This window comes from Triticum aestivum, chromosome 3B (genome assembly GCF_018294505.1).
Source record: "Triticum aestivum cultivar Chinese Spring chromosome 3B, IWGSC CS RefSeq v2.1, whole genome shotgun sequence".
Lineage (NCBI taxonomy): Eukaryota > Viridiplantae > Streptophyta > Magnoliopsida > Poales > Poaceae > Triticum > Triticum aestivum.
In genome coordinates this window covers 770,014,752-770,040,880 of record NC_057801.1, presented here as the reverse complement: position 1 = coordinate 770,040,880, position 26,129 = coordinate 770,014,752, and the positions used below count along the sequence as shown (strand labels likewise).

Genomic DNA, 26,129 nt, shown 5'->3' with positions numbered 1-26,129 from the left:
CGCAGGGTGCCGCCGACGTTCCGTGCACTCTCCTGCACTTCGTGAACAACGAGTTGGTCGATGTCGCCAAGGGCAAAATCGTTCAACCGGGCAACCCCTTGTTCCACAGTACCCAGATGCCACCCAACTTGTTTAGGGTTCAACTGGTTCAGGTGCTGCCAGGCTGCAATGAGTTGTTACCTCCGATTCGACCCGTCAGGGCCGACGATGATGACGTGATGACCCTCAGCGCCTGCCTGAGCTGGCCCCTGCTTTGGCCGAAGAGCCAGATTCGTTTGGGGGCGGGGGACACCACCCCAAAGACAACACCGCCAGTCGTGCCGGCGCCAAGTCGGCCCCATGGCAAGACCGCCGCAACGGTGCCGGACATCCCTATGCCACTGGATCCAAACATGCATATGGCACAGGATCAGAACGACGACGACAACGATACATTTGGCAACGTCGATCAGTACTTTGCCGAACATGGGTACGATGGCGACTTCATGGGGCCTCCTTCTCAAGAACCCAACCCAACAAAAGACGTGCGCGATCTAGCTGGTACCGCGGAGAAGCCAAGTTGCAACAGGCGTCGTCTGCTGTTCAGCTCTCAGGAGATGCCTCCAGCTGCCGACTTCACTGAGCCTCAGATAGGCGAGGTGCGAAATATTATCAGCCCAAACACACTCAAGAAGGCGGTATGTGAGCAGAACTCGGTCCCATTACAGGAGAAGAAGAAGGCACGCAAAAGAAAGACTAACAAGGGTGCGAGCCAGCCCGCACCGAGTACGATCCGTTCTCAGGACGGGCCACCTTCACCTGAGGATATCTCAAGGAGGGTGCATGTGGCGGGTAGGGCGATGCTACCGACAAATATGCTCAATGCTGCAACCGGTGCTATGCGGAGTCTGCATGACAGTGTTCTTTCTTTGGAGAAGCGGCGTCTCAGAGAGAAGGATGTGGCATACCCGGTTTTCGCGGCCAAGGTGCCAGAGGGCAAGGGCTTTGTGGATAACTCCATCGGGCGTACGATCGTCCTGCGGTTTGATGACATCCACTCTATGTTGAACCTTCATCCGCTGCACTACACCTTCGTTCGGCTATTTTCGCTGAGTATGGAGATGCGGGTCATTCGCGACAAGACCCCGGACATCGTGATAGTCGACCCCTTCTACATGCGTGCCAAGATCTTGGGCAGCGCTGGGGACCGGCAAGTCGTGAGTTCTTACCTCGAAGGCGTCATTCTGGCAAACCAAGATAAGGATAACTTCCTCGTGCCTTACTTTCCCGAGTAAGTCCTCCCCTCAATCGGCCCGTAACATATGAATTCTTAGATTTCGATCGTTTTTCTTTTAACATTCCGTGTTTTCTGCAGTGACACACATTGCACGCTCATCCTCCTAAGCCCCAAATATTCCATGGCCACGTATTTCGACCCGGACCGTCAGTCGAACATAGACTACACAAATGTCAAGAAGGTTCTTGATGATGTTCTCCCCGGCTACACCAAATCTGGAGGCACCTTCACCAGGCCTATTTGTAAGTACGGCAAGCACGTGTTCTCCCACAATACGACGTTCTGCTGCGTCAAGCAGCCGCCTGGCGGTCAGAAGGGTGCCTACTACGCCATCCATCACATGTGAGTGATCGTACGGGACCATCATCAACTTCTGCTACCGAGTAAACTCAAAGATTGGGCAGCGAGCGTGTCGGCAATCCAGGACACGGACATCAACAAGAATTCTTTCGCATCCAGTCGGAGTTTGTGGAAATCATCCATCAAGATGTCCTTCGTACCTCGGGGCAGTTCTACCTCAGAAATCAACCGTCCAACAGTGACATCGACACAATGCTACAAATGCAGGCTGACAACGCCCGTTATTTCATGACTCCCACGATAGACGGCGGCTTCATCCAGGCTCCGGTCCCTTGAGTCGAGTCGAAAGCAGTGATGCTGTGTCTAGTTCTGAAACATCAATTGGCTCATGTTGTAATTAAACTTTAATGAACTTGTAGTATGTCTCTTTGGTTTCGAGAGTCGTTCAACTTAGATGTAATCGATGCTATTAATGTCTTGCTTTTCTCTTCCGATCATTCTATTGCATACTTATATATTGCTTATGTATTGTCTGTGAATTGGTACTAACGTTTCGTTTGGCTAGTGCATAGCGATGCCGTCGTATGTCGTGTACAAGGGTAAGGTTCCCAGAGTCTACGACAACTGGGAGGAGTGTCGGAGACAGGTTCACCGATTCAGCGGTAACAGTTACAAAGGGTACACCACTAGGGTTGAGGCCGAATCTAGATACGCCCGCTATCTAGCGGGAGAGGGGAGGGAGCGTTGGAGGAACCGGATGAAGACGAGTTTCATCGTGATGACCGCAGCTCTCTTCTATGTGATGGTAGTTTAGATGATCGATATCGACTTGTAATGTGAAGACAAACTCGCTACTCGCGGTCTCGAGACTTGTAATATAATGTTCTATCTTTGTTCGGTCTTTTCAATTCGGAGACTAATATGATGAATTGTATCCGGAGACTAATATGATGAATTGTATTCAGAGACTAATCTTCTATTGTATTCGATGAATCTGTTGTTGATGTGTGCTATCTATATTTTGTCCAATTATACATTTTGTAACCTGTGCAAAAAACAGAAAATAAAAAATTAAAAAAAACCTAATATTCATACTAATGGCGCATCACATCACAGTGCGCCATTAGTATGCCAAAGGATACTAATGGCGCATCATTAAACAGTGCACCATTAGTATGTCGAAGTTACTAATGGCGCATCTTGTTGTTGTGCGCCATTAGTATGCCAAAGCACCTGGGTATACATGGCCCCCTGGGAGGCATACTAATGGCGCACTGTTGTATATACTAATGGCGCATCTAAGGTCCGCCATTAGTATACCAGATACTAATGGCGCACCAGTGGTGCGCCATTAGTAAAATATACTAATGGTGTGGCACTAATGGCGCACCACTAATGCGCCATTAATGGCCAAATTAGGTGCGCCATTAGTAGGCCTTTTCCTAGTAGTGTTCATAGTTCGTACGTTCATCATGATCTAGTAGCATGACTTCCAGAACAGGATTATCGTACCACTCTGGTGCGGATCTTACTCTGGTTGATCTACGAGGTTCAGTAACAACTTGATCTAAAATTTCATGATCATTATCATTAACTTCCTCACTAATTGGTGTAGGTGTCACAGAAACCGGTTTCTGTGATGAACTACTTTCCAATAAAGGAGCAGGTACAGTTACCTCATCAAGTTCTACTTTCCTCCCACTCACTTCTTTCGAGAGAAACTCCTTCTCTAGAAAGGATCCATTCTTAGCAACGAATGTCTTGCCTTCGGATCTGTGATAGAAGGTGTACCCAACAGTCTCCTTTGGGTATCCTATGAAGACACATTTCTCCGATTTGGGTTCGAGCTTATCAGGTTGAAGCTTTTTCACATAAGCATCGCAGCCCCAAACTTTCATAAACGACAACTTTGGTTTCTTGCCAAACCACAGTTCATAAGGCGTCGTCTCAACGGATTTTGATGGTGCCCTATTTAACGTGAATGCAGCCGTCTCTAAAGCATAACCCTAAAATGACAGCGGTAAATCAGTAAGAGACATCATAGATCGCACCATATCTAGTAAAGTACGATTACGACATTCGGACACACCATTACGCTGTGGTGTTCCGGGTGGCATGAGTTGCGAAACTATTCCGCATTGTTTCAAATGTAGACCAAACTCATAACTCAAATATTCTCCTCCACGATCAGATCGTAGAAACTTTATTTTCTTGTTACGATGATTTTCAACTTCACTCTGAAATTCTTTGAACTTTTCAAATGTTTCAGACTTATGTTTCATCAAGTAGATATACCCATATCTGCTTCAATCATCTGTGAAGGTGAGAAAATAACGATATACGCCACGAGCCTCAATATTCATCGGACCACATACATCTGTATGTATGATTTCCAACAAATCTGTTGCTCTCTCCATAGTACCGGAGAACGACGTTTTAGTCATCTTACCCATGAGGCACGGTACACAAGTACCAAGTGATTCATAATCAAGTGGTTCCAAAAGTCGATCAGTATGGAGTTTCTTCATGCGCTTTACACCGATATGACCTAAACGGCAGTGCCACAAATAAGTTGCACTATCATTATCAACTTTGCATCTTTATGTGTATCACTACTATCGAGATTCATCAAAAATAGACCACTCTTCAAGGGTGCATGACCATAAAAGATATTACTCATATAAATAGAACAGCCATTATTCTCTGATTTAAATGAATAACCATCTCGCATCAAACAAGATCCAGATATAATGTTCATGCTCAACGCTGGCACCAAATAACAATTATTTAGGTCTAATACTAATCCCGAAGGTAGATGTAGAGGTAGCGTCCCGACCGCGGTCACATCGACTTTGGAACCATTTCCCACGCGCATCGTCACCTCGTCCTTTGCTAGTGTTCGCTTAATCCGTAGTCCCTGTTTCGAGTTGCAAATATTAGCAACAGAACCAGTATCAAATACCCAGGTGCTACTGCGAGCTCTAGTAAGGTACACATCAATAACATGTATATCACATATACCTTTGTTCACCTTGCCATCCTTCTTATCCGCCAAATACTTGGGGCAGTTCCGCTTCCAGTGACCAGTCTGCTTGTAGTAGAAGCACTCAGTTTCAGGCTTAGGTCCAGACTTGGTTTTTTTCTCCTGAGCAGCAACTTGCTTGTTGTTCTTCTTGAAGTTCCCCTTCTTCTTCCCTTTACCCTTTTTCTTGAAACTAGTGGTCTTGTTGACCATCAACACTTGATGCTCCTTCTTGATTTCTACCTCCACAGCCTTTAGCATTGTGAAGAGCTCGGGAATCGTATTATACATCCCTTGCATGTTATAGTTCATCACGAAGCTCTTGTAGCTTGGTGGCAGTGATTGGAGAATTCTGTCAATGACGCTATCATCCGGAAGATTAACTCCCAGCTGAATCAAGTGATTATTATACCCAGACATCTTGAGTATATGTTCACTGACAGAACTATTCTCCTCCATCTTGCAGCTATAGAACTTATTGGAGACTTCATATCTCTCAATCCGGGCATTTGCTTGAAATATTAACTTCAACTCCTGGAATATCTCATATGCTCCATGACGTTCCAAACGTCGTTGAAGTCCCGGTTCTAAGCCGTAAAGCATGGCACACTGAACTATTGAGTAGTCATCAGCTTTGCTCTGCCAGACGTTCATAACATCTGGTGTTGCTCCTGCAGCAGGCCTGGCACCTAGCGGTGCTTCCAGGACGTAATTCTTCTGTGCAGCAATGAGGATAATCCTCAAGTTACGGACCCAGTCCGTGTAATTGCTACCATCATCTTTCAACTTTGCTTTCTCAAGGAACGCATTAAAATTCAACGGAACAACAGCACGGGCCATCTATCTACAATCAAACATAGACAAGCAAGATACTATCAGGTACTAAGTTCATGATAAATTTAAGTTCAATTAATCATATTACTTAAGAACTCCCACTTAGAAAAACATCCCTCCAATCCTCTAAGTGATCACGTGATCCAAATCAACTAAACCATAACAGATCATCACGTGAAATGGAGTAGCTTTCAATAGTGAACATCACTATGTTGATCATATCTACTATATGATTCACGCTCGACCTTTCGGTCTCAGTGTTCCGAGGCCATATCTGCATATGCTAGGCTCGTCAAGTTTAGCCTGAGTATTTTGCGTGTGCAAAACTGGCTTGCACCCATTGTAGATGGACGTAGAGCCTATCACACCCGATCATCACGTGGTGTCTGGGCACGACGAACTTTGGCAACGGTGCATACTCAGGGAGAACACTTTTATCTTGAAATTTAGTGAGAGATCATCTTATAATGCTACCGTCAATCAAAGCAAGATAAGATGCATAAAAGATAAACATCACATGCAATCAATATAAGTGATATGATATGGTCATCATCATCTTGTGCTTGTGATCTCCATCTCCGAAGCACCGTCATGATCACCATCGTCACCGGTGCGACACCTTGATCTCCATCGTAGCATCGTTGTCGTCTCGCCAACTATTGCTTCTACGACTATCGCTACCGCTTAGTGATAAAGTAAAGCAATTACAGGGCGATTGCATTGCATACAATAAAGCGACAACCATATGGCTCCTGCCAGTTGCCGATAACTCAGTTACAAAACATGATCATCTCATACAATAAAATATAGCATCACGTCTTGGCCATATCACATCACAACATGCCCCGCAAAAACAAGTTAGACGTCCTCTACTTTGTTGTTGCAAATTTTACGTGGCTACTACGGGCTGAGCAAGAACCGTTCTTACCTACGCATCAAAACCACAACGATAGTTCGTCAAGTTAGTGTTGTTTTATCCTTCGCATGGACCGGGCGTAGCCACACTCGGTTCAACTAAAGTTGGAGAAACAGACACCCGCCAGCCACCTGTGTGCAAAGCACGTCGGTAGAACCAGTCTCGCGTAAGCGTACGCGTAATGTCGGTCCGGGCCGCTTCATCCAACAATACCGCCGAACCAAAGTATGACATGCTGGTAAGCAGTATGACTTGTATCGCCCACAACTCACTTGTGTTCTACTTGTGCATATAACATCTACGCATAAGACCTGGCTCTGATACCACTGTCGGGGAACGTAGTAATTTCAAAAAAAATCCTACGCACACGCAAGATCATGGTGATGTATAGCAATGAGAGGGGGAGTGTATGTTCATACCATTGAAGATTGCTAAGCGGAAGCGTTTATTAACGCGGTTGATGTAGTCGTACGTCTTCATGATCCGACCAATCCAAGTACCGAACGCACGGAACCTCTGAGTTCTGCACATGTTCAGCTCGATGACTTCCTCGCCTTCTCGATCCAGCAAGACGGGCGAAGTACTAGATTAGTTCCGACAGCACGACGGCATGGTGACGGTGTTGGTGAAGAACAATCTCCGCAGGGCTTCGCCTAAGCACTAAGGAAACTATGACGGAGGATAAACTATAGGGGACGGGGTTGCCGGCACACGGCTTGGTGTTTCTTGATGTGCCTTTGGTGCTAGCCCTGCCCCTCTATTTATATGTTGAGCCTTGGGGTCGAAACTTGGAGTAAATGCCTCCACAAAGTCAGTTTCACCCGAAAGGCAAGAGTCCTTCTCGGACTCCAGGGCCAGACGCACCCTGGCGTCTGGACCCAGACGCCAGGGACCCTAGACTCCGCAAAACTTCCTTTTGCGCTTTCCAAAATCCTTGTGGGCTTTCCCCTTTGGCCCAAATAACGTGTTCTCGTACCCAAACATTTCGGGAAACATCCGGAACCCCTTCCGGTGAATTCCGGAACCCTTCCGGAGATCAAACACTATTATCCCATATATCAAACTTTATCTCCGGACCATTCCGGAGTTCCTCGTCATGTCCATGATCTCATCCGGGACTCCGAACAACATTTGGTTACCAACATACATAACTCATATAATACTATATCATCAACAAAACGTTAAGCGTGCGGACCCTACGGGTTCGAGAACTATGTAGACATGGCCGAGACACGTTTCTGGTCAATAACCAATAGCGGGACTTGGATGCCCATATTGGCTCCCACATATTCTACGAAGATCTTTATCGGTAAAACCGCATAACAACATACGTTGTTCCCTTTGTCATCGGTATGTTACTTGCCCGAGATTTGATCGTCGGTATCTCAATACCTAGTTCAATCTCGTTACCGGCAAGTCTCTTTACTCGTTCCATAATACCTCATCCCACAACTAACTCATTAGTTGCAATGCTTGCAAGGCTTTAAGTGATGTGCATTACCAAGAGGGCCCAGAGATACCTCTCCGACAATCGGAGTGACAAATCCTAATCTCGAAATACGCCAACCCAAGAAGTACCTTCGGAGACACCTGTAGAGCACCTTTATAATCACCCAGTTACGTTGTGACATTTGGTAGCACACAAAGTGTTCCTCCGGTAAACGGGAGTCGCATAATCTCATAGTCCTAGGAACATGTATAAGTCATGAAGAAAGCAATAGCAACATACTAAACGATCGTGTGCTAAGCTAATGAAACGGGTCATGTCAATCACATCATTCTCCTAATGATGTGATCCCGTTAATCAAATGACAACTCATGTCTATGGCTAGGAAACATAACCATCTTTGATTAACAAGCTAGTCAAGTAGAGGCATACTAGTGACACTCTGTTTGTCTATGTATTCACACATGTATTATGTTTCCGGTTAATACAATTCTAGCATGAACAATAAACATTTATCATGATATAAGGAAATAAATAATAACTTTATTATTGCCTCTAGGGAATATTTCCTTCAGCTACGACCCACAGGAGCGAAGCAGTGATCTTCCCTTCCTTCCTTGGGTCGTCTCTTAAGGACTGACTTAAACATCTTATATAATCACACAGCCCACCTCACTTGGGTCGTCCCTGTTGCACATCTGCTGGTGGCATCAAGACGCCATCTCCAAATGCATATCTGAAATTATAAATAAGCAAGCATTAACTTGACAGCACGTGTTTTCAGAAATGATATACTCAGGAAGTATGCATCATGCAGATGAATATGGGCAAGTGACGAGTAGTTACAGGCTACAGAGCCTCTAATAATGTTGATGTAAGAAAAGCCATCCTAATATGCTGGAGATATTATTTTCTTGTGGTCTTGGTGCTTGCACAATGTCTCGCATTTTAGCTGATAAAAGCCATTCGTGTTTTAGACACAAGAGAAAAGATGGTATGAACATCAGCACAATAAAAGAATGCACTACATTGTGGTGAACATGCAATTTATGACTGATGAGCATAAAAACAGAGGAGCAACGATATTCACACCTGGCGTCCTAATGCAGCTTTACGAGTATCCGGACACTTGAAAACATCACTGAGAACATGGTGACCCTTGGTGGTCGGAGGTATGTTCGCTTGCCATCCAGAAGTTGCTTCCAGTTTTTGAACTGCGAAAAAATATTCATTTTAGTTAAGCGGCACTGAGTCATGCCAAGAATATCATGTGGAAGGTTTTTTCTTTGACCGCTCATGAACAACAAAGTGTAGATTTTCATCATCTGGTACTTCATCCTAAATAATTGCAGATCCATTATTCTAGCACAAATAAGGCCGATAGTATGCTATGTTATTACACAAAACAAGCATGGTTACTGATTCGGACTCCAGTGAATACAATCAACAAGTACAAAAGAAATCACACACTGTTATGACTGAGAGACATCCTTCTCTAGGTTCAGATTCAGAACAATCGGACAAACAACTCAAGTGTAACACAAATTTCGGTAGTGAAGTCATGGAATTGAACTAAGAACTAGCAGCAAGGGAACACAGATTTGCACCTCATCATCTGCCACCTCCTTCTCATCGTCCGGCCCTTCGTCCTAGAAAATGGCAGAGCATTACTTCACTTGTAAAATGTTCTTTCCAGCACAAATAGGGAGAACAGGGAAGCAAGAAAAATGTTCAGCCAAAACCAGAACATGCCGTCCAGACTACAGAGGGAAATCCTTAGGTTCTCTTGCCATGAATATCCTTAGGTTACCAAGTCAACCGATTATACCAAGAACTGCTGGCAGGACACAATTTTGGGTATATTAGAAAATCTGACCATTTGTCCCTCAGCAACGGTAAGAAATTCAGAAACTACATGAGGCAACAATCCATCCAGGAATTCAAGAACCGCGCAAGAACTACATGAGGCACAAGAACTAGCACAACACTGACTAGCACAACATCACTTGCATCTCAAAACTAGGTGCTATCACATCAGAAATATCCTCACATTTGTATTAATAATCCAATCAGGGTATTTTACATCTGATAGTAAAGAGGGGCATTAAGCAACTAATTTAGGCATGGATCAATGAAATCACCAGCTACAGCAAAGTCACAGCGAACATGCTACAAGTCTGATGCATATAAACACGTACTAGAATGGCAAATCTGAGAGGCGGGATCTAAATATGCAGAGGCGATAGCGCCTAGCATCAATTACAGTATTTAGCACAAAGTCATTTGATTGTAGCAATTTGGGCCAAAGCATAACACTAGTAGAACACAAAAAATGACTTGATGGCCATGAATCATAGCATGGTACTGCTATTGCACGAAGGCCACAAACTTGAGAAGAGAGAGAAGGGAGCCAGAGGGGATGAAGTTCACCATGGGAGTTTTGTGTAGTCGATGCCGTGGACAGGCTCCACCGCGGTTGCGGGACGGCCATCCACCACCGTCACGCACGCGGTGGAGGAGGACGCCCGAGGGAGGCACCGCGCACGTCAGTCCCGTAGCGACCGAGCACAAGAGTACCGTCCATAAGGTGGAGATGCATGTGGGAGGGAGGGAGAGGATGAAGCAGAGGCACCGGAGTTGGAGCCGCCGCCGCCCCCGTAACCCTAGCCACGGGGAGAGGTCGTGGGTGAGCGCTCGAGGCGGATCTGGCCGGAGTTGCTGCACGCCAGCGCGGGACGCCATGGAGGACCTTGGTGGACACGGGCTACTGCCGGGTCGGATCTCCATGGAGGACCTTGGTACGTCACGGGCCAGGTCGACGACAGCGCGCCGATGCCGATGTGGATCTCGATCTGCGGCGTTCCCTTCCCTCCCTTCCCTTGGGAGAGAAGATGCTGGCTTGGATCTGGGGCCTTCCCTTCCCAAGGTGAGGGTTTGGAGTGGCGGCGCTAGGGTAAGAGAAGGCCGGCGGCGGGGTTTGGGGAGAGGAGTTGGTCGGCGGTGAGGTTGGGGGGGATGGTGAGTGCTGCGACTGGGCGGCGAGATTCTGGATCGGGGAGAGAGGGAGAGAGAGGCTGCGGCAGGTGTGTTTTCGAGGAGAGGGGAGAGAGAGGCGATCGGGGGTTGCTAGGGTTTTGTTTGGGCTGGTGAGACCAAGTGAGAGACGTTGGATTCGCCAAGCGTGGACGGTTCAGATCGGCTAAGGGGGTGATCCATGAGAACAGTTCTGATTGGTTCGAAAAGTCTGTGATTTAAAATAGTTTCCAAGTGCTAAAAATAGAGGGATTTTGTGAAGCAGCTATCAAAAATATTTTACAAAAGGGCACCACATAAATTTTCACTAGACTTACCACATTTTATGGATGAGCACCAACTTGTATGCATTTCTGATCTTTCTAGCTATTTTTAATCATTTTTCGAGTGTCCAAACTGAGTTTTTTTGTGAAGGACCTATAATATATTTCTTGCAAAATTGGACCAAATTATTTTTCGGAAATACTAGGCCATATTTAATGCAAAATTGCCCAAATTATTGGGTGTAAAAAGTTTTAATACACCTCTGGTGAAAAAGACAAATTTTCGCCGATTCAGCTGGAAGCGGGTCAAATTTGAACTCCGGCTGCCTCATAGTTTGCTATTTATTTTTTACGAAAATCATTTCTAGGTACAAAAGTATCTATTTAATCAGACAAACACCAAAAAAATTCCAAGCTTCAACCACTAGCTAGGAACGGTCATTCCCGCTGTTTTGACTGCATTTTGAAATGGGCATAAAAAATTCAAAAAAAATCAAAAAAATGGAAAACCTTCGCATTGTGTCATCATATGTGACCAAGTTTCCAGGAAAAATAATAAAATTGTAATACGGCAATTATTTTAAAAAAGTGTTCTCAGAAATGAGCTATCACGCGTGAAGATTCAGGGTTTTCAAGCCAAATGATCAATCTTATGGCCACGTTCATGGCATAGTTTGTTCAAATGATCTCATATTATGCACAAGGGTGCATATTGGAATTCCAAACAATATTGCTTAAGGGATTTTTTATTTTCTTTGCACAGAAAATTCATTTTCCATTTTCCGAGTGCCTGAAATGAGTTTTTTTTGTGAAGGACCTACCATATATTTGTTGCAAAATTGTACCAAATCATTTTTATAAAATACTAGGCCATCTTTGATTCACAATTGACCAAATGTTTGGGTGTCAAAAGTTTTGATCCACGTCTGGTGAAAAAGACAAATTCTTGCCGATTCAGTAGGAAGCGTGTCAAATTTGAACTGCAGTTGCCTCATAGCTTGCTCTTTATTTTTTCCAAAAATCATTTCTAGGTACATAAGTATCTATTTAATCAGAGAAACACCAAAAAAATTCCAAGATTCAACCACTAGCTAGGAACGGTCAAGCCCATCGTTTTGACCGCATTTTGAAACGGGCATAAAAATTAAAAAAATTAAAAAATTGGAAAACCTTCGCATTGTGTCATGATAAGTGACCAAGTTTCTAGGAAAAATAATAAACTTGTAATATGGAAATTATTTTAAAAAAGTGTTCTCAGAAATTAGCTATCACGCATGAAGATTCAGGGTTTTCAAGCCAAATGATCAATCTTATGGCCACGTTAATGGCATAGTTTGTTCAAATTATCTCATATTGTGCACAAGGGTGCATCTTGGAATTCCAAACAATACTGCATAAGGGAGTTTTTATTTTCTTTGCACGGAAAATTCATTTTCCATTTTCCGAGTGCCTGAAATGAGTTTTCTTTGTGAAGGACCTACCATATATTTGTTGCAAAATTAGACCAAATCATTTTTATGAAATACTAGGCCATATTTGATTCACAATTGACCAAATGTTTGGGTGTCAAAAGTTTTGATCCACCTCTGGTGAAAAAGACAAATTCCTGCCGATTCAGTAGGAAGCGGGTCAAATTTGAACTGCAGCTGCCTCATAGCTTGCTCTTTATTTTTTCCAAAAATCATTTCTAGGTACATAAGTATCTATTTAATCAGAGAAACACCAAAAAAATTCCAAGATTCAACCACTAGCTAGGAATGGTCATTCCTGCTGTTTTGACCGCATTTTGAAACGGGCATAAAAAATTCATAAAAAATCAAAAAATTGGAAAACCTTCGCATTGTGTCATCATATGTGACCAAGTTTCCATAAAAAATAATAGACTTGTAATACGGCAATTATTTTAAAAAAGTATTCTCAGAAATGAGCTATCACGCGTGAAGATTCACGGTGTTCAAGCCAAATGATCGATCTTATGGCCACGTTCATGGCATAGTTTGTTCAAATGATCTCATATTGTGCACAAGGGTGCATCTTGGAATTCCAAACAATATTGCTTAAGGGAGTTTTTATTTTCTTTGCACGGAAAATTCATTTTCCATTTTCCGAGTGCCCGAAATGAGTTTTTTTGTGAAGGACCTACCATATATTTGTTGCAAAATTGTACCAAATCATTTTTATAAAATACTAGGCCATATTTGATTCACAATTGACCAAATGTTTGGGTGTCAAAAGTTTTGATCCACCTCTGGTGAAAAAGACAAATTCCTGCCGATTCAGTAGGAAGCGTGTCAAATTTGAACCGTAGTTGCCTCATAGCTTGCTGTTTATTTTTTCCAAAAATCATTTCTAGGTACATAAGTATCTATTTAATCAGAGAAACACCAAAAAAATTCCAAGATTCAACCACTAGCTAGGAACGGTCAATTCCCGCCGTTTTGACCGCATTTTGAAACGGGCATAAAAAATTCAAAAAAATCAAAAAATTGGAAAACCTTCGCATTGTGTCATCATATGTGACCAAGTTTGCAGGAAAAATAATAAACTTGTAATACGGCAATTATTTTAAAAAAGTGTTCTCAGAAATGAGCTATCACGCATGAAGATTCAGGGTTTTCAAGCCAAATGATCAATCTTATGGCCACGTTCATGGCATAGTTTGTTCAAATGATCTCATATTGTGCACAAGGGTGCATCTTAGAATTCCAAACAATATTGCTTAAGGGAGTTTTTATTTTCTTTGCACGGAAAATTCATTTTCCATTTTCCGAGTGCCCGAAATGAGTTTTCTTTGTGAAGGACCTACCATATATTTGTTGCAAAACTGGACCAAATCATTTTTATGAAATACTAGGCAATATTTGATTCACAATTGATAGAATGTTTGGGTGTCAAAAGTTTTGATCCACCTCTGGTGAAAAAGACAAATTCCTACCGATTCAGCAGGAAGCGTGTCAAATTTGAACTACAGCTGCCTCATAGATTGCTCTTTATTTTTTACAAAAATCATTTCTACGTACATAAGTATCTATTTAATCAGAGAAACACCAAAAAAATTCCAAGATTCAACCACTAGCTAGGAACGGTCATTCCCGTTGTTTTGACCGCATTTTGAAACGGGCATAAAAAATTCAAAAAAATCAAAAAATTGGAAAACCTTCGCATTGTGTCATCATATGTGACCAAGTTTCCAGGAAAAATAATAAACTTGTAATACGGCAATTATTTTTAAAAAAGTGTTCTCAGAAATGAGCTATCACGCGTGAAGATTCAGGGTTTTCAAGCCAAATGATCGATCTTATGGCCACGTTCATGGCATAGTTTGTTCAAATGATCTCATATTGTGCACAAGGGTGCATCTTGGAATTCCAAACAATATTGCTTAAGGGAGTTTTTATTTTCTTTGCACGGAAAATTCATTTTCCATTTTCCGAGTGCCCGAAATGAGTTTTCTTTGTGAAGGACCTACCATATATTTGTTGCAAAATTGGACCAAATAATTTTTATGAAATACTAGGACATATTTGATTCACAATTGACCAAATGTTTGGGTGTCAAAAGTTTTGATCCACATCTGGTGAAAAAGACAAATTCCTGCCGATTCAGCAGGAAGCGGGTCAAATTTGAACTGCAGCTGCCTCATAGCTTGCTCTTTATTTTTTCCAAAAATAATTTCTAGGTACATAAGTATCTATTTAATCATAGAAACACCAAAAAAATTCCAAGATTCAACCACTAGCTAGGAACGGTCATTCCCTCTGTTTTGACCGCATTTTGAAACGGGCATAAAAAATTCAAAAAAAATCAAAAAATTGGAAAACCTTCGCATTGTGTCATCATATGTGACAAAGTTTCCAGGAAAAATAATAACTTGTAATAAGGCAATTATTTTAAAAAAGTGTTCTCAGAAATGAGCTATCACACGTGAAGATTTAGGGTTTTCAAGCCAGATGATCAATCTTATGGCCACGTTAATGGCATAGTTTGTTCAAATGATCTCATATTGTGCACAAGGGTGCATCTTGGAATTCCAAACAATATTGCTTAAGGGAGTTTTTATTTTCTCTGGACGGAAAATTCATTTTCCATTTTCCGAGTGCCCGAAATGAGTTTTTTTTTGTGAAGGACCTACCATATATTTGTTGCAAAATTGGACCAAATCATTTTTATAAAATACTAGGCCATATTTGATTCACAATTGACCAAATGTTTGGATGTCAAAAGTTTTGATCCACCTCTGGTGAAAAAGACAAATTCCTGCCGATTCAGCAGGAAGCGTGTCAAATTTGAACTGCAGTTGCCTCATAGCTTGCTCTTTATTTTTTCCAAAAATCATTTCTAGGTACATAAGTATCTATTTAATCAGAGAAACACCAAAAAATTCCAAGATTCAACCACTATCTAGGAACGGTCATGCCCGCCGTTTTGACCACATTTTGAAACGGGCATAAAAAATTCAAAAAAATTCAAAAAATTGGAAAACCTTCGCATTCTGTCATTATATGTGACCAAGTTTCCAGGAGAAATAATAAACTTGTAATATGATAATTATTTTAAAAAAGTGTTCTCAGAAATGAACTATCAAGTGTGAAGTTTCATGGCTTTCAAGCCAAATGATCAATCTTATGGCCACATTCATGGCATACTTTGTTCAAATGATCTCATATTGTGCACAAGGGTGCATCTTGGAATTCCAAACAATGTTGCCTAAGGGAGTTTTCATTTTCTTTGCACGGAAAATTCATTTTCCATTTTCCGAGTGCCCGAAATGAGTTTTTTTGTGAAGGACCTACCATATATTTGTTGCAAAATTGGACCTAATCAATTTTATCAAATACTAGTCCATATTTAATGCACAATTGAAAAAATGGTTGGGTGTCAAAAATTTTGATCCACCTCTGGTGAAAAAGACAAATTCCCGTCGATTCAGTTGGAAGCGGGTCAAATTTGAACTGCAGCTGCCTCATAGTTTGCTCTTTATTTTTTCCAAAAATCATTTCTAGGTAAATAAATATCTATTAATCAGAAATACATGGTTTGATGGCGAGACATTGAGGTTTGGATGGTGGCCGAGGGCCCCAACTCTAGAGCGCGTAAGCTCGCATGCCCGCCGTGTGGTCACTGCATGACCGTGGAGTTGCCATGTGTTCTGGGCGGCCTAGGCATGTCTAGTGGGTTGGGCACTCCCCAGGTAGGTGCTAGGAAGAAAATCACAACATAAGATTCTCACGAGGAGAATGATCGATGCTCAAACATGAATAAGTAGCCAAGTGTTTGATTTGCGGTACGGGAAATGCACATGGCTAATGGGCGTGAGTTTTGGCTGAGGATGATCAGTTACTAAGAAGACCATCTTCACAAATTTTCACCTCAAAAGGAGGAGCCTAGGTGGTACTTGCTTTGCAAAGTACCACACTAGACATAAATACGATTGTTGAAGCTGGGCTCAAAATAATGAATGGATTGAGCTGTCATTTGGTGGAGGATGGTTATTTGAGCATAGGAAAGCACTGTAGAAAATGGATACCATTTGGACATGCCAAAGTGGTACTTCCTTCACAAAGTGCTGATTTGAATAGGATAGGAAAATGAATATTGTTGAGTTATTTTTTAACTAGGCAAGGAAGGTTTTTGACATATTTGATGAAGATATGATCCAAACAATTTATGAGAATTTTTTGGGAATTTTTGGAATAACAGAAATATAGGTTGCTTCACAACCTAGGGAAAAATTAACACATGGACATGACACATAGGCAAAACTGATGAGATGGCGCCTAGTCATCACAACCCACCACAATCTACAAGGCTATGACCATCTATATTGGTCGTTAACAACTAGAAATAAGGTAGCGGACCTGCACTGTTTGCTTTGTGACCAATTCGTGTAAGGAAATTATGACCTTTCTGACCAAAATGGTCACAATGGTTTAGGGTTTGGAGCCCCCCGAACAGCTTTTGACCAATTGGTCTCAAATGGTCATAGATCTATGACCAATTCTTCCAGGATCACTGACAGAAGGTCACTAGTTGATATATTTCTTGTAGTGATCAAGGACATAATTCTTCTGTGCAGCAATGAGGATACACCTCAGATCATGGACTAAGTCTGCATCATTGCTACTATCATCTTTCAACTTAGTTTTCTGTAGGAACATATAAAAACATAGGGAATCTACAACGCGAGTTATTGATCTACAACATAATTTGCAAAATACTATCAGGACTAAGTTCATGATAAATTAAAGTTCAATTAATCATATTACTTAAGAACTCCCACTTAGATAGACATCCCTCTAGTTATCTAAATGATCACGTGATCCAAATCAACTAAACCATGTCCGATCATCACGTGAGATGGAGTAGTTTTCAATGGTGAACATCACTATGTTGATCATATCTACTATATGATTCACGCTTGACCTTTCGGTCTTCAGTGTTCCGAGGCCATATCTGCATATGCTAGGCTCATCAAGTTTAACCCGAGTATTCTGCGCGTGCAAAACTGGCTTGCACCCGTTGTATGTGAACGTAGAGCTCATCACACCCGATCATCACGTGGTGTCTCAGCACGAAGAACTGTCGCAATGGTGCATACTCAGGGAGAACACTTATATCTTGAAATTTTAATAAGAGATCATCTTATAATGCTACCGACGAACTAAGCAAAATAAGAATATAAAAGATAAACATCACATGCAATCAAAAAATATGTGACATGATATGGCCATCATCATCTTGTGTATTTGATCTCCATCTCCAAAGTACCATCATGATCTCCATCGTCACCGGCATGACACCATGATCTCCATCATCTTGATCTTTATCAACGTGTCATCACATTGTCGTCTCGCCAACTATTGCTTTTGCAACTATTGCTATCGCATAGCGATAAAGTAAAGCAATTATATGGCGCTTGCATCTTATGCAATAAAGAGACAACCATAAGGCTCCTGCCAGTTGCCGATAACTTTAACAAAACATGATTATCTCATACAACACATCATGTCTTGACCATATCACATCACAACATGCCCTGCAAAAACAAGTTAGACGTCCTCTACTTTGTTGTTGCAAGTTTTACGTGGGTGCTACGGGCTTAGCAAGAACCGTTCTTACCTACGCATCAAAACCACAACAATTTTTCGTCAAGTGTGATGTTTTAACCTTCAACAAGGACCGGGTGTAGCCACACTCGATTCAACTAAAGTTGGAGAAATAGACACTCACTAGCCACCAGTGTGCGAAGCACGTCGGTAGAACCAGTCTCGCGTAAGCGTACGCGTAATGCCAGTCTGAGTCACTTCATCCAACAATACCGCTGAATCAAAGTATGACATGCTGGTAAGCAGTATGACTATTATTGCCCACAACTCTTTGTGTTCTACTCGTGCATATAACATCTACACATAGACCTGGCTCGGATGCCACTGTTGGGAAATACAGTAATTTCAAAAACATTCGCACCATCACGCAAGACCTATCTAGGTGATGCATAGCAACGAGAGAGGAGAGTGTGTCCACATACCCTCGTAGACCAAAAGCGGAAGCGTTTCAATAACGCGGTTGATGTAGTCGAACTTCTTCGCGATCCAACTGATCAAGTACCGAACGTACGACACCTCCGCGTCAACACATGTTTAGCTCGATGACGACCCTCATACTCTTGATCCAGTTGATGCCAAGGGAGAGTTCCGTCAGCTCGATAGTGTGGCGACGGTGATGATGAAGTTACCGGCGCAGGGCTTCATCTAAGCACTACGACAATATGACCGAGGTGTGTAACTATGGAGGGGGCACCGCACATGGCTAAGACAAATCTTATGTGTTCTAGGGTGCCCCCCTGCCCCTGTATATAAAGGAGCAAGGGGGAGGCCGGCCGGCCCCTGTAGGCACGCCCCAAGAGGGGAGTCCTACTAGGACTACTAGTCCTAGTAGGATTCCACCAAGAGGGGAAGAGGGGGAAGGAAGGAGACGGAGAGGGGAAAGGAAAGGGGGCCGCCCCCCCCCCCCTTCCTTGTCCTATTTGGACTCAAGGGGAGGGGGCGCGCGGCCTGCCTTGGCTGCCCCTCTCTCTCTCCACTAAGGCCCATCGAGGCCCATTAGTTCCCCCGGGGGTTCCGATAACCCTTCGGCACTCCGGTTTTATCCGAAACTTCTCCGGAACACTTCCGGTGTCCGAGTATAGTCGTCCAATATATCAATCTTTATGTCTCGACCATTTAGAGACTCCTCGTCATGTCTGTGATCATATCTGGGACTCCGAACAACCTTCGGTACATCATATCACATAAACTCATAATACCAATTGTCATCGAACGTTAAGCGTGCGAACCCTATGGGTTCGAGAACTATGTAGACATGACCGAGACACGTCTCCTGTCAATAACCAATAGCGGGACCTGGATGCTCATATTGGTTCCTACATATTCTACGCAGATCTTTATCGGTCAAACCGCATAACAACATACGTTGTTCCCTTTGTCATCGGTATGTTACTTGCTCGAGATTCAATCGTCGGTGTCATCATACGTAGTTCAATCTCGTTACCGGCAAGTCTCTTTACTCGTTTCGTAATACTTCGTCCCGCAACTAACTCAATAGTCACATTGCTTGCAAGGCTTATAGTGATGAGCATTACCGAGAGGGCCTAGAGATACCTCTTCGAAACCCGGAGTGAAAAATCCTAATCTTGATCTATGCCAACCCAACAAACACCTTCGGAGACACCTGTAGAGCACCTTTATAATCACCCTTGTACGTTGTGACGTTTGGTAGCACACAAAGTGTTCCTCCCGTATTCGGGAGTTGCATAATCTCATAGTCTGAGGAATATGTATAAGTCATGAGGAAAGTAGTAGCAATGAAACTGTAACGATCATGATGCTAATCTAACGGATGGGTCTTGTCCATCACATCATTCTCCTAATGATGTGATCCCGTTCATCAAATGACAACACATGTCTATGGTTAGGAAACATAACCATCTTTGATAAACGAGCTAGTCAAGTAGAGGCATATTAGGGACACTTTGTTTTGTCTATGTATTCACACATATACTAAGTTTCCGGTTAATACAATTCTAGCATGAATAATAAACATTTATCATGAAATAAGGAAATAAATAGTAACTTTATTATTGCCTCTAGGGCATATTTCCTTCGGCTATGCATCTCCATGGATAGATCTTGCGTGTGCGTAGAAAAAAAATTGTTTTCCATGCAATGTTTCCCAACACATAGACGACGATCTAAGGGGACTTACAACTATTGGATTATTCTCGAGTCTCACTATCTGCATCACTACCTCTATGATTGCGGGGGGATGTTGAGTACATGGTTATTTAGAAAATATAGGATAGTGTAGGGTTTATTCTACCCTGCCTTGTACTTCATGAAGATCATCTACTTTCTCTATATATGCCCACAAGGCTTAACAACAAACAACAATACCAAGTCTCTCCCTTCTATTCCTCTTACACTTTTGTTAGGACTAACCCTAGGGGCTCATAGGTGGGGCCAAGTCAAACTAGTCCATATCTGGTAAAGTGGGCTACAGTACCCAAGTGCCCACATGTCTGCCTCTAAGGTTAACTAATGGGTTAGAAACTTGTGCTTTACAATTTTTCGATAGATAAACGACAGTCCACAAAATTAAAAAGAATTATGTGACAAAATGAATTATCATATAAGAAGTAATTACACACATTTGTAGTATATTTACTTCAGTGGTTCATCTAGTTTCGGTCACGAGTCAATTGCAAAACACGTTTTTCAGTTATAACCAGTTTTGCGAGGAAATTCGTTACACTATGTGTCAAATAGTAGAAAAACGGAAGCTAAACACTACATATTTCAAAGAAAACAAAAATGTTGACTAGTATTGTTTTCTACTTATCCTAGAATGTCATGGAGGTTCTCATTCGGAAATAGCACGGAACAGAGGGGCCACAGTGTGAAAAGTAATCGCTGCCGCTGGCCTTCTGGTTAAGCAAACAATAGGGTTATGATCGTCAATTCGTCGTCCACACAGCACTTTGATTGTTCTGTGCGGTGGCTGGCAGCCAGACTTTGGGGTCAACTCCGATTGTTTCCTCCCCCCAAGATGGGGGGCCTGGTCTCCATTACGCAGCCAGCTTCGATCGAAAACAAGAAGAAGAATGCACGGACTCGGTGCTGCATCATGCTCGGTTCTCTCTTTTCCGGCGGGGCAGAGCCGACTGCTGGCCGCCGCGCGGACTACGCGGCTCCCTTCAAGCAATCCCCTCACCTTTTCCTGCTTGAACAATTCTTCCTACTGCCCATCTGAGACCCCTCCATGATGCCGGAGACATACGCGGAAACGGGGTCTTCGGTGTTTCTGTTTGCTGATTCCTTTCCGCCCCTACCTGATTGAGATTCACAACTTTCTGTGGAATTTACGATATTTTAAACAAATAAAAATCCAATTTATTGGCTCGAATTTATATCTGGTTTTTATTTTTTATTATAAATAGAATAGAGCATGTAGGAACCGAGTTCGTCAACCAGCACCCAAACCAATATGTAGAGAGGCCTTTCCACTATGCGCTACAACATAGTTTATGCATTGCACCAGGTTCGTTCCTTTAAGGACCGTAACAGGGATTGTCCTATTTTGTACCCTATGTCAAGAATTAATGTATTTTCCTGTTCGCAATCAAATGACTACGCAAATCTACAGTATTCAATATGCCATGACGCTCTATTCATATATCTTTGTAATTCCTGCATTTTAGAGGTCATGTGAATTTTTGAGATTTATAAGCTTTGCATGTCTACAGTCTACACTATGCAGCATCAATTGTACCAATCCCTGTGTATAAACTGATCACTGTCTAGCTTGTATCAATCTTTCGATGCTCATGAAAATTGGAAAATAGGTTCCTGCTTTAGTAGTGGCCATGTCCTAGACACAACAGGACACAGTGCATTTTGGTCTTGTTAATTAAAACTTGAGATGGAGAGTGGGCTACACAGTGCTTGGGGTGGAGCTGGTATTACTGTTACCCCATGGTTGGCAACGTGTTTCCATTTGAAAGGACGAAAACTGTTGGAAAAAAAAAGTTATTCAAGATAATTAACTCGTTTCTGGTTTTCCTATCGTTGTTTAGAGTTCATTTCCTCAACTGTTTGTTCTAGAGAGCTGGTTATATTTTGCAATTTGCGACCTTGCGTTTTTTTTTATCTGAACAAGTTAATTTTCTTGCCATATGGATGTAGCGCTGTAAGTTGATTATGAACCGATATCGATAAAATTTCAGTACTGATAACATTTCAGATGTGTCCACTCCACTTATCTCCGAAACATGGACGATTGGTGTGCGAGTAGGTCGCCAGTTAGTTAGTGTTGTCATGTCCCCTGTCTTTTTGCCCTGCCCATTTTGGTTGTGCTTAGCTCACTCTTTGGTGTTAGAAGTACTCCTAGTCCTTTGTTCAGGACATGTGCGACGCTAACAGCTGGGTGCATGTAACACAGGACCAGAGGCGACGCTGCCAAAGATGATGGTAGCCGTTGGGTCGAGGAGACGAAGATCCTCATGACAGATGAAGGTGGAGGCGGAAGCAGGATGGTTCAGGGATTCATCGTCGACTCCGGGGCATCGGTGCATGCCACAGGCAACCGTGCGCTCCTGTCCTGGTACGAGTCGCTTCACACCGATCGTTTCATCCTTGGTGCCAGTGGGCACCGTCTGCGAGTAAGCGGCTCTGGATCCGTGTGCACCGACAGAATTATCCTGAATGACGTGCTCTACGTCCCGGGGCTGGAGAAGAGCGTGGTGTCCGTCGCCAAGCTCGCGGAGCTCAACTATGGGGTGGACTTCGGCAAGACAGGATGCTTCATCAGGGACGATCGTCATACCCGCAACCTCGTCGGGAAAGGCAGGCGCGTCGCAGGGCTGTACCAGCTTGATTACCTCAAGATCCCGCTTGACAGGAAGACGGTTGCACAGGAGTAGCCGGCCGTGGTTTGGTTTCTGTCGCAAACTGGTTGTATAAAGTGTATCCGCTCGAACTTGTGTTGCTGCGCTGTAGCGGAATGACCGAGAACTTACATGTATGCCCCTTCTGGGCTGGCGGGTGCGCTTTTCGAATTTCTTGGGCTGGTTAATTATTCCTGACTATTTTCCCGTGCCCTTCAAATAAAGTTATACAGTAGGCCTTGGTCCCACTGTTTCGGTGTCAAAATAAAAAATCCATGTACTCCTTTCCACTTTGTTCAGTCTCTTTTTTTCTCTTTATTCATTGTTTGCAAGTTGGTTGTAGCTTGTTGGTAGCGGCTGCCAGGTTGCCTCAGCGGTTACAGGTTCATATTTTGGGTATAGTATGCATGTGGTCAAGTTTGTGATGATTTTTGTCTCATTCTCCATTAATTACATAGGTAATTTTCTTCATTTTAATTAATTGACGATGAAAACATTTTGAATAGAATTTTGCAAGCCCACTATCGCTATCTGTCCTGCTGTCAGCGTAGCAGTCACTATGACATATATGTCCCCTCTGCAATCAAGTGCAGAAATTGGTTGATCACCTTCTCTTCAAGTGCAGGTTCACAATCATGATTTGGGGGCATGATTAAGGATTGGCTACAGTTTTTTTATGCTAACACATGCTTTATTTATTGCTTAATAATGCTTTTTAGGGGATATTGCCCAATAACGTTTTAAGGATTACAATTTGATGGCGTCCTGCTGGAAGACTAAGCGCGTACTTAGCGAAGCTATGTGCCTCAAGATTTGAAGCTCTTCCTTTGAAAAGAAAATTGCAGTTCTGAAACTATGTAGACATGATCTTAACCCCGCGGATAATGTTGTCGTTCTGCCCACCGCTCCCTTCAGCAATGTTTGAGATCACCTCCTTGCAATCAGACCCAGTGACGATTTGATTTTGATGCAAGTCTGCCGTTAGGGCCAATGCTTCGCGGTAGGCTAAAACCTCAAGTGTGGCCGGGTTAGTGACCCCCATGAATGTTTAAAACCGATGCTCCGAGGTATTTTCCTAGGCTGTCCTTTCAAATTGCACTCGCTGCTCCGATTCTTTTAGATTTAAATACCGCTCCATCAACCTTCAATTAGGATTGGCTACAGCTGGATCACATTGATACCTCCACATGGATCCTCGTCTGTTCCACCAGGTAGCGGTGGATTATTGGGCTCTCCAACACTTTTGTTCCTAATAGGAAGGCCATGACCTCGCTTGCCATGTTAACCTTATGGGTCATTTGGAATGAGCGAAAGGCTTGTGTCTTCCATCACAAGGCCAAAACCAAATTACATGGGCAGATGATACAAGGTAGTAAGGGAGCCCTCTTAGACAAAATTCGAGATATACAAAATATCCCGAGATAAGCAGATAACCTTAATAGTCCACTATCATCAATTGCCTCGTTGTGAGCACATCAACCCTAGTCCTATCCCCCGTTGGTCCTTGAGTGGTGTAAATTGGAGTTTTAACTTTTATAGAAAAAAATTGCAATGTTATCTAAGAGTTCTTTTGTGCACGTCTGAGCCACCAAACACCAACATTAGCTGATGGGCTACAGTATTACAAACATTTGTCACCATTCTGACATGACAATTATAAAAGCAGATGTATTACTTCCTTCTCGTAGAAACACTCGATACCATCAATGGTATAAGAGGAACTCTGGCAAGGTCGCTAGAGTTGCCAAAATGGCTCGATCGCCATAATAATCGTCAATATGACGATTTTGACCAAAATGACGGCTTTAAGAGTCATCTTTCACCCTAAATCGCTATAATTAAAAGAGGACACTATATCAAATCCACGAGCCTTCATATTTAGAGGTTTGTGGGACTTGGTTTGGAGGGCGTGATACGTCTCCAACGTATCTACTTTTCCAAACACTTTTGCCCTTGTTTTGGACTCTAACTTCATGATTTGAATGAAACTAACCCGGACTGACGCTGTTTTCAGCAGAATTGCCATGGTGTTATTTTTGTGCAGAAATAAAAGTTCTCGGAATGACCTGAAACTCCACGGAGACACATTTTGCAATTAATAAAAAATATTGGTGAAAGAATCAACAGAGGGGGGCCCACACCCTGTCCACAAGAGTGCAGGGTGCGCCCCTGCCTCGTGGGGCCCCTGGACCTCCACCGACCTCAACTCCAACTCTATATATTTACATTCAGGGAAAAAAATTAGAGAGAAGGATTCATCGCGTTTTACGATACGGAGCTGCCGCCAAGCCCTAATCTTCCTCGTGAGGGATGATCTGGAGTCTGTTCGGGGCTCCAAAGAGGGGAATCCGTCGCCATCGTTATCATCAACCATCCTTCATCACCAATTTCATGATGCTCACCGCCGTGCGTGAGTAATCCCATCGTAGGCTTGCTGGACGGTGATGGATTGGATGAGATTTACCATGTAATCGAGTTAGTTTTGTTAGGGTTTGATCCCTAGTATCCATTATGTTCTAAGATTGATGTTGCTATGACTTTGTCATGCTTAATGCTTGTCACTAGGGTCCGAGTGCCATGATTTCAGATCTGAACCTATTATATTTTCATGAATGTATGTGAGTTCTTGATCCTACCTTGCAAGTTATAGTCACCTATTATGTGTTATGATCCGGCAACCCCGAAGTGACAATAATCGGGACCACTCCCGGTGATGACTGTAGTTTGAGAAGTTCGTGTATTCACTAAGTGTTAATGCTTTGGTCCGATACTCTGCCTTAATATCCCTTAGTTTCCAATAGGATCCTGCTGCCATGGGAGGGTAGGACAAAAGATGTCATGCAAGTTCTTTCCCATAAGCACGTATGACTATATTCGAAATACATGCCTACATTACATTGATGAACTGGAGCTAGTTCTATGTCACCCTATGTTATAACTGTTGCATGATGAATCGCATCTGACATAATTATCCATCATTGATCCATTGCCTATGAGCTTTTCACATATTGATCTTTGCTTAGTAACATCTCCGTTGCCACTGTTACGATCGCTACAAAACTACTACTGTTACTTTTGCCACAGTTACCGTTACTTC

General features: G+C 42.8%; 1 protein-coding gene across 1 annotated transcript; it reads left to right on the top strand.

Annotated features, from left to right (window-relative positions):
- Positions 1–21,121: 21,121 nt before the first annotated feature.
- On the top strand, positions 21,122–23,071 carry LOC123066466 (uncharacterized). Its single transcript, XM_044489543.1, has 2 exons — positions 21,122–21,347; positions 22,588–23,071. The coding sequence occupies exons 1-2, from the start codon at positions 21,196–21,198 to the stop codon at positions 23,066–23,068; spliced, it is 633 nt and encodes a 210-aa protein (XP_044345478.1). The 5' UTR covers positions 21,122–21,195; the 3' UTR covers positions 23,069–23,071.
- Positions 23,072–26,129: the final 3,058 nt, after the last annotated feature.

What these genes read in the sequence shown, in the direction of transcription:
- LOC123066466 (XM_044489543.1), top strand. Translation starts at nt 21,196, where the DNA reads ATGGGGGGCCTGGTCTCCATTACGCAGCCAGCTTCGATCGAAAACAAG. An exon ending in GACTACGCGGCTCCCTTCAA is followed by an intron (nt 21,348 to 22,587) that starts GCAATCCCCTCA and finishes CATGTAACACAG; the next exon opens with GACCAGAGGCGACGCTGCCA.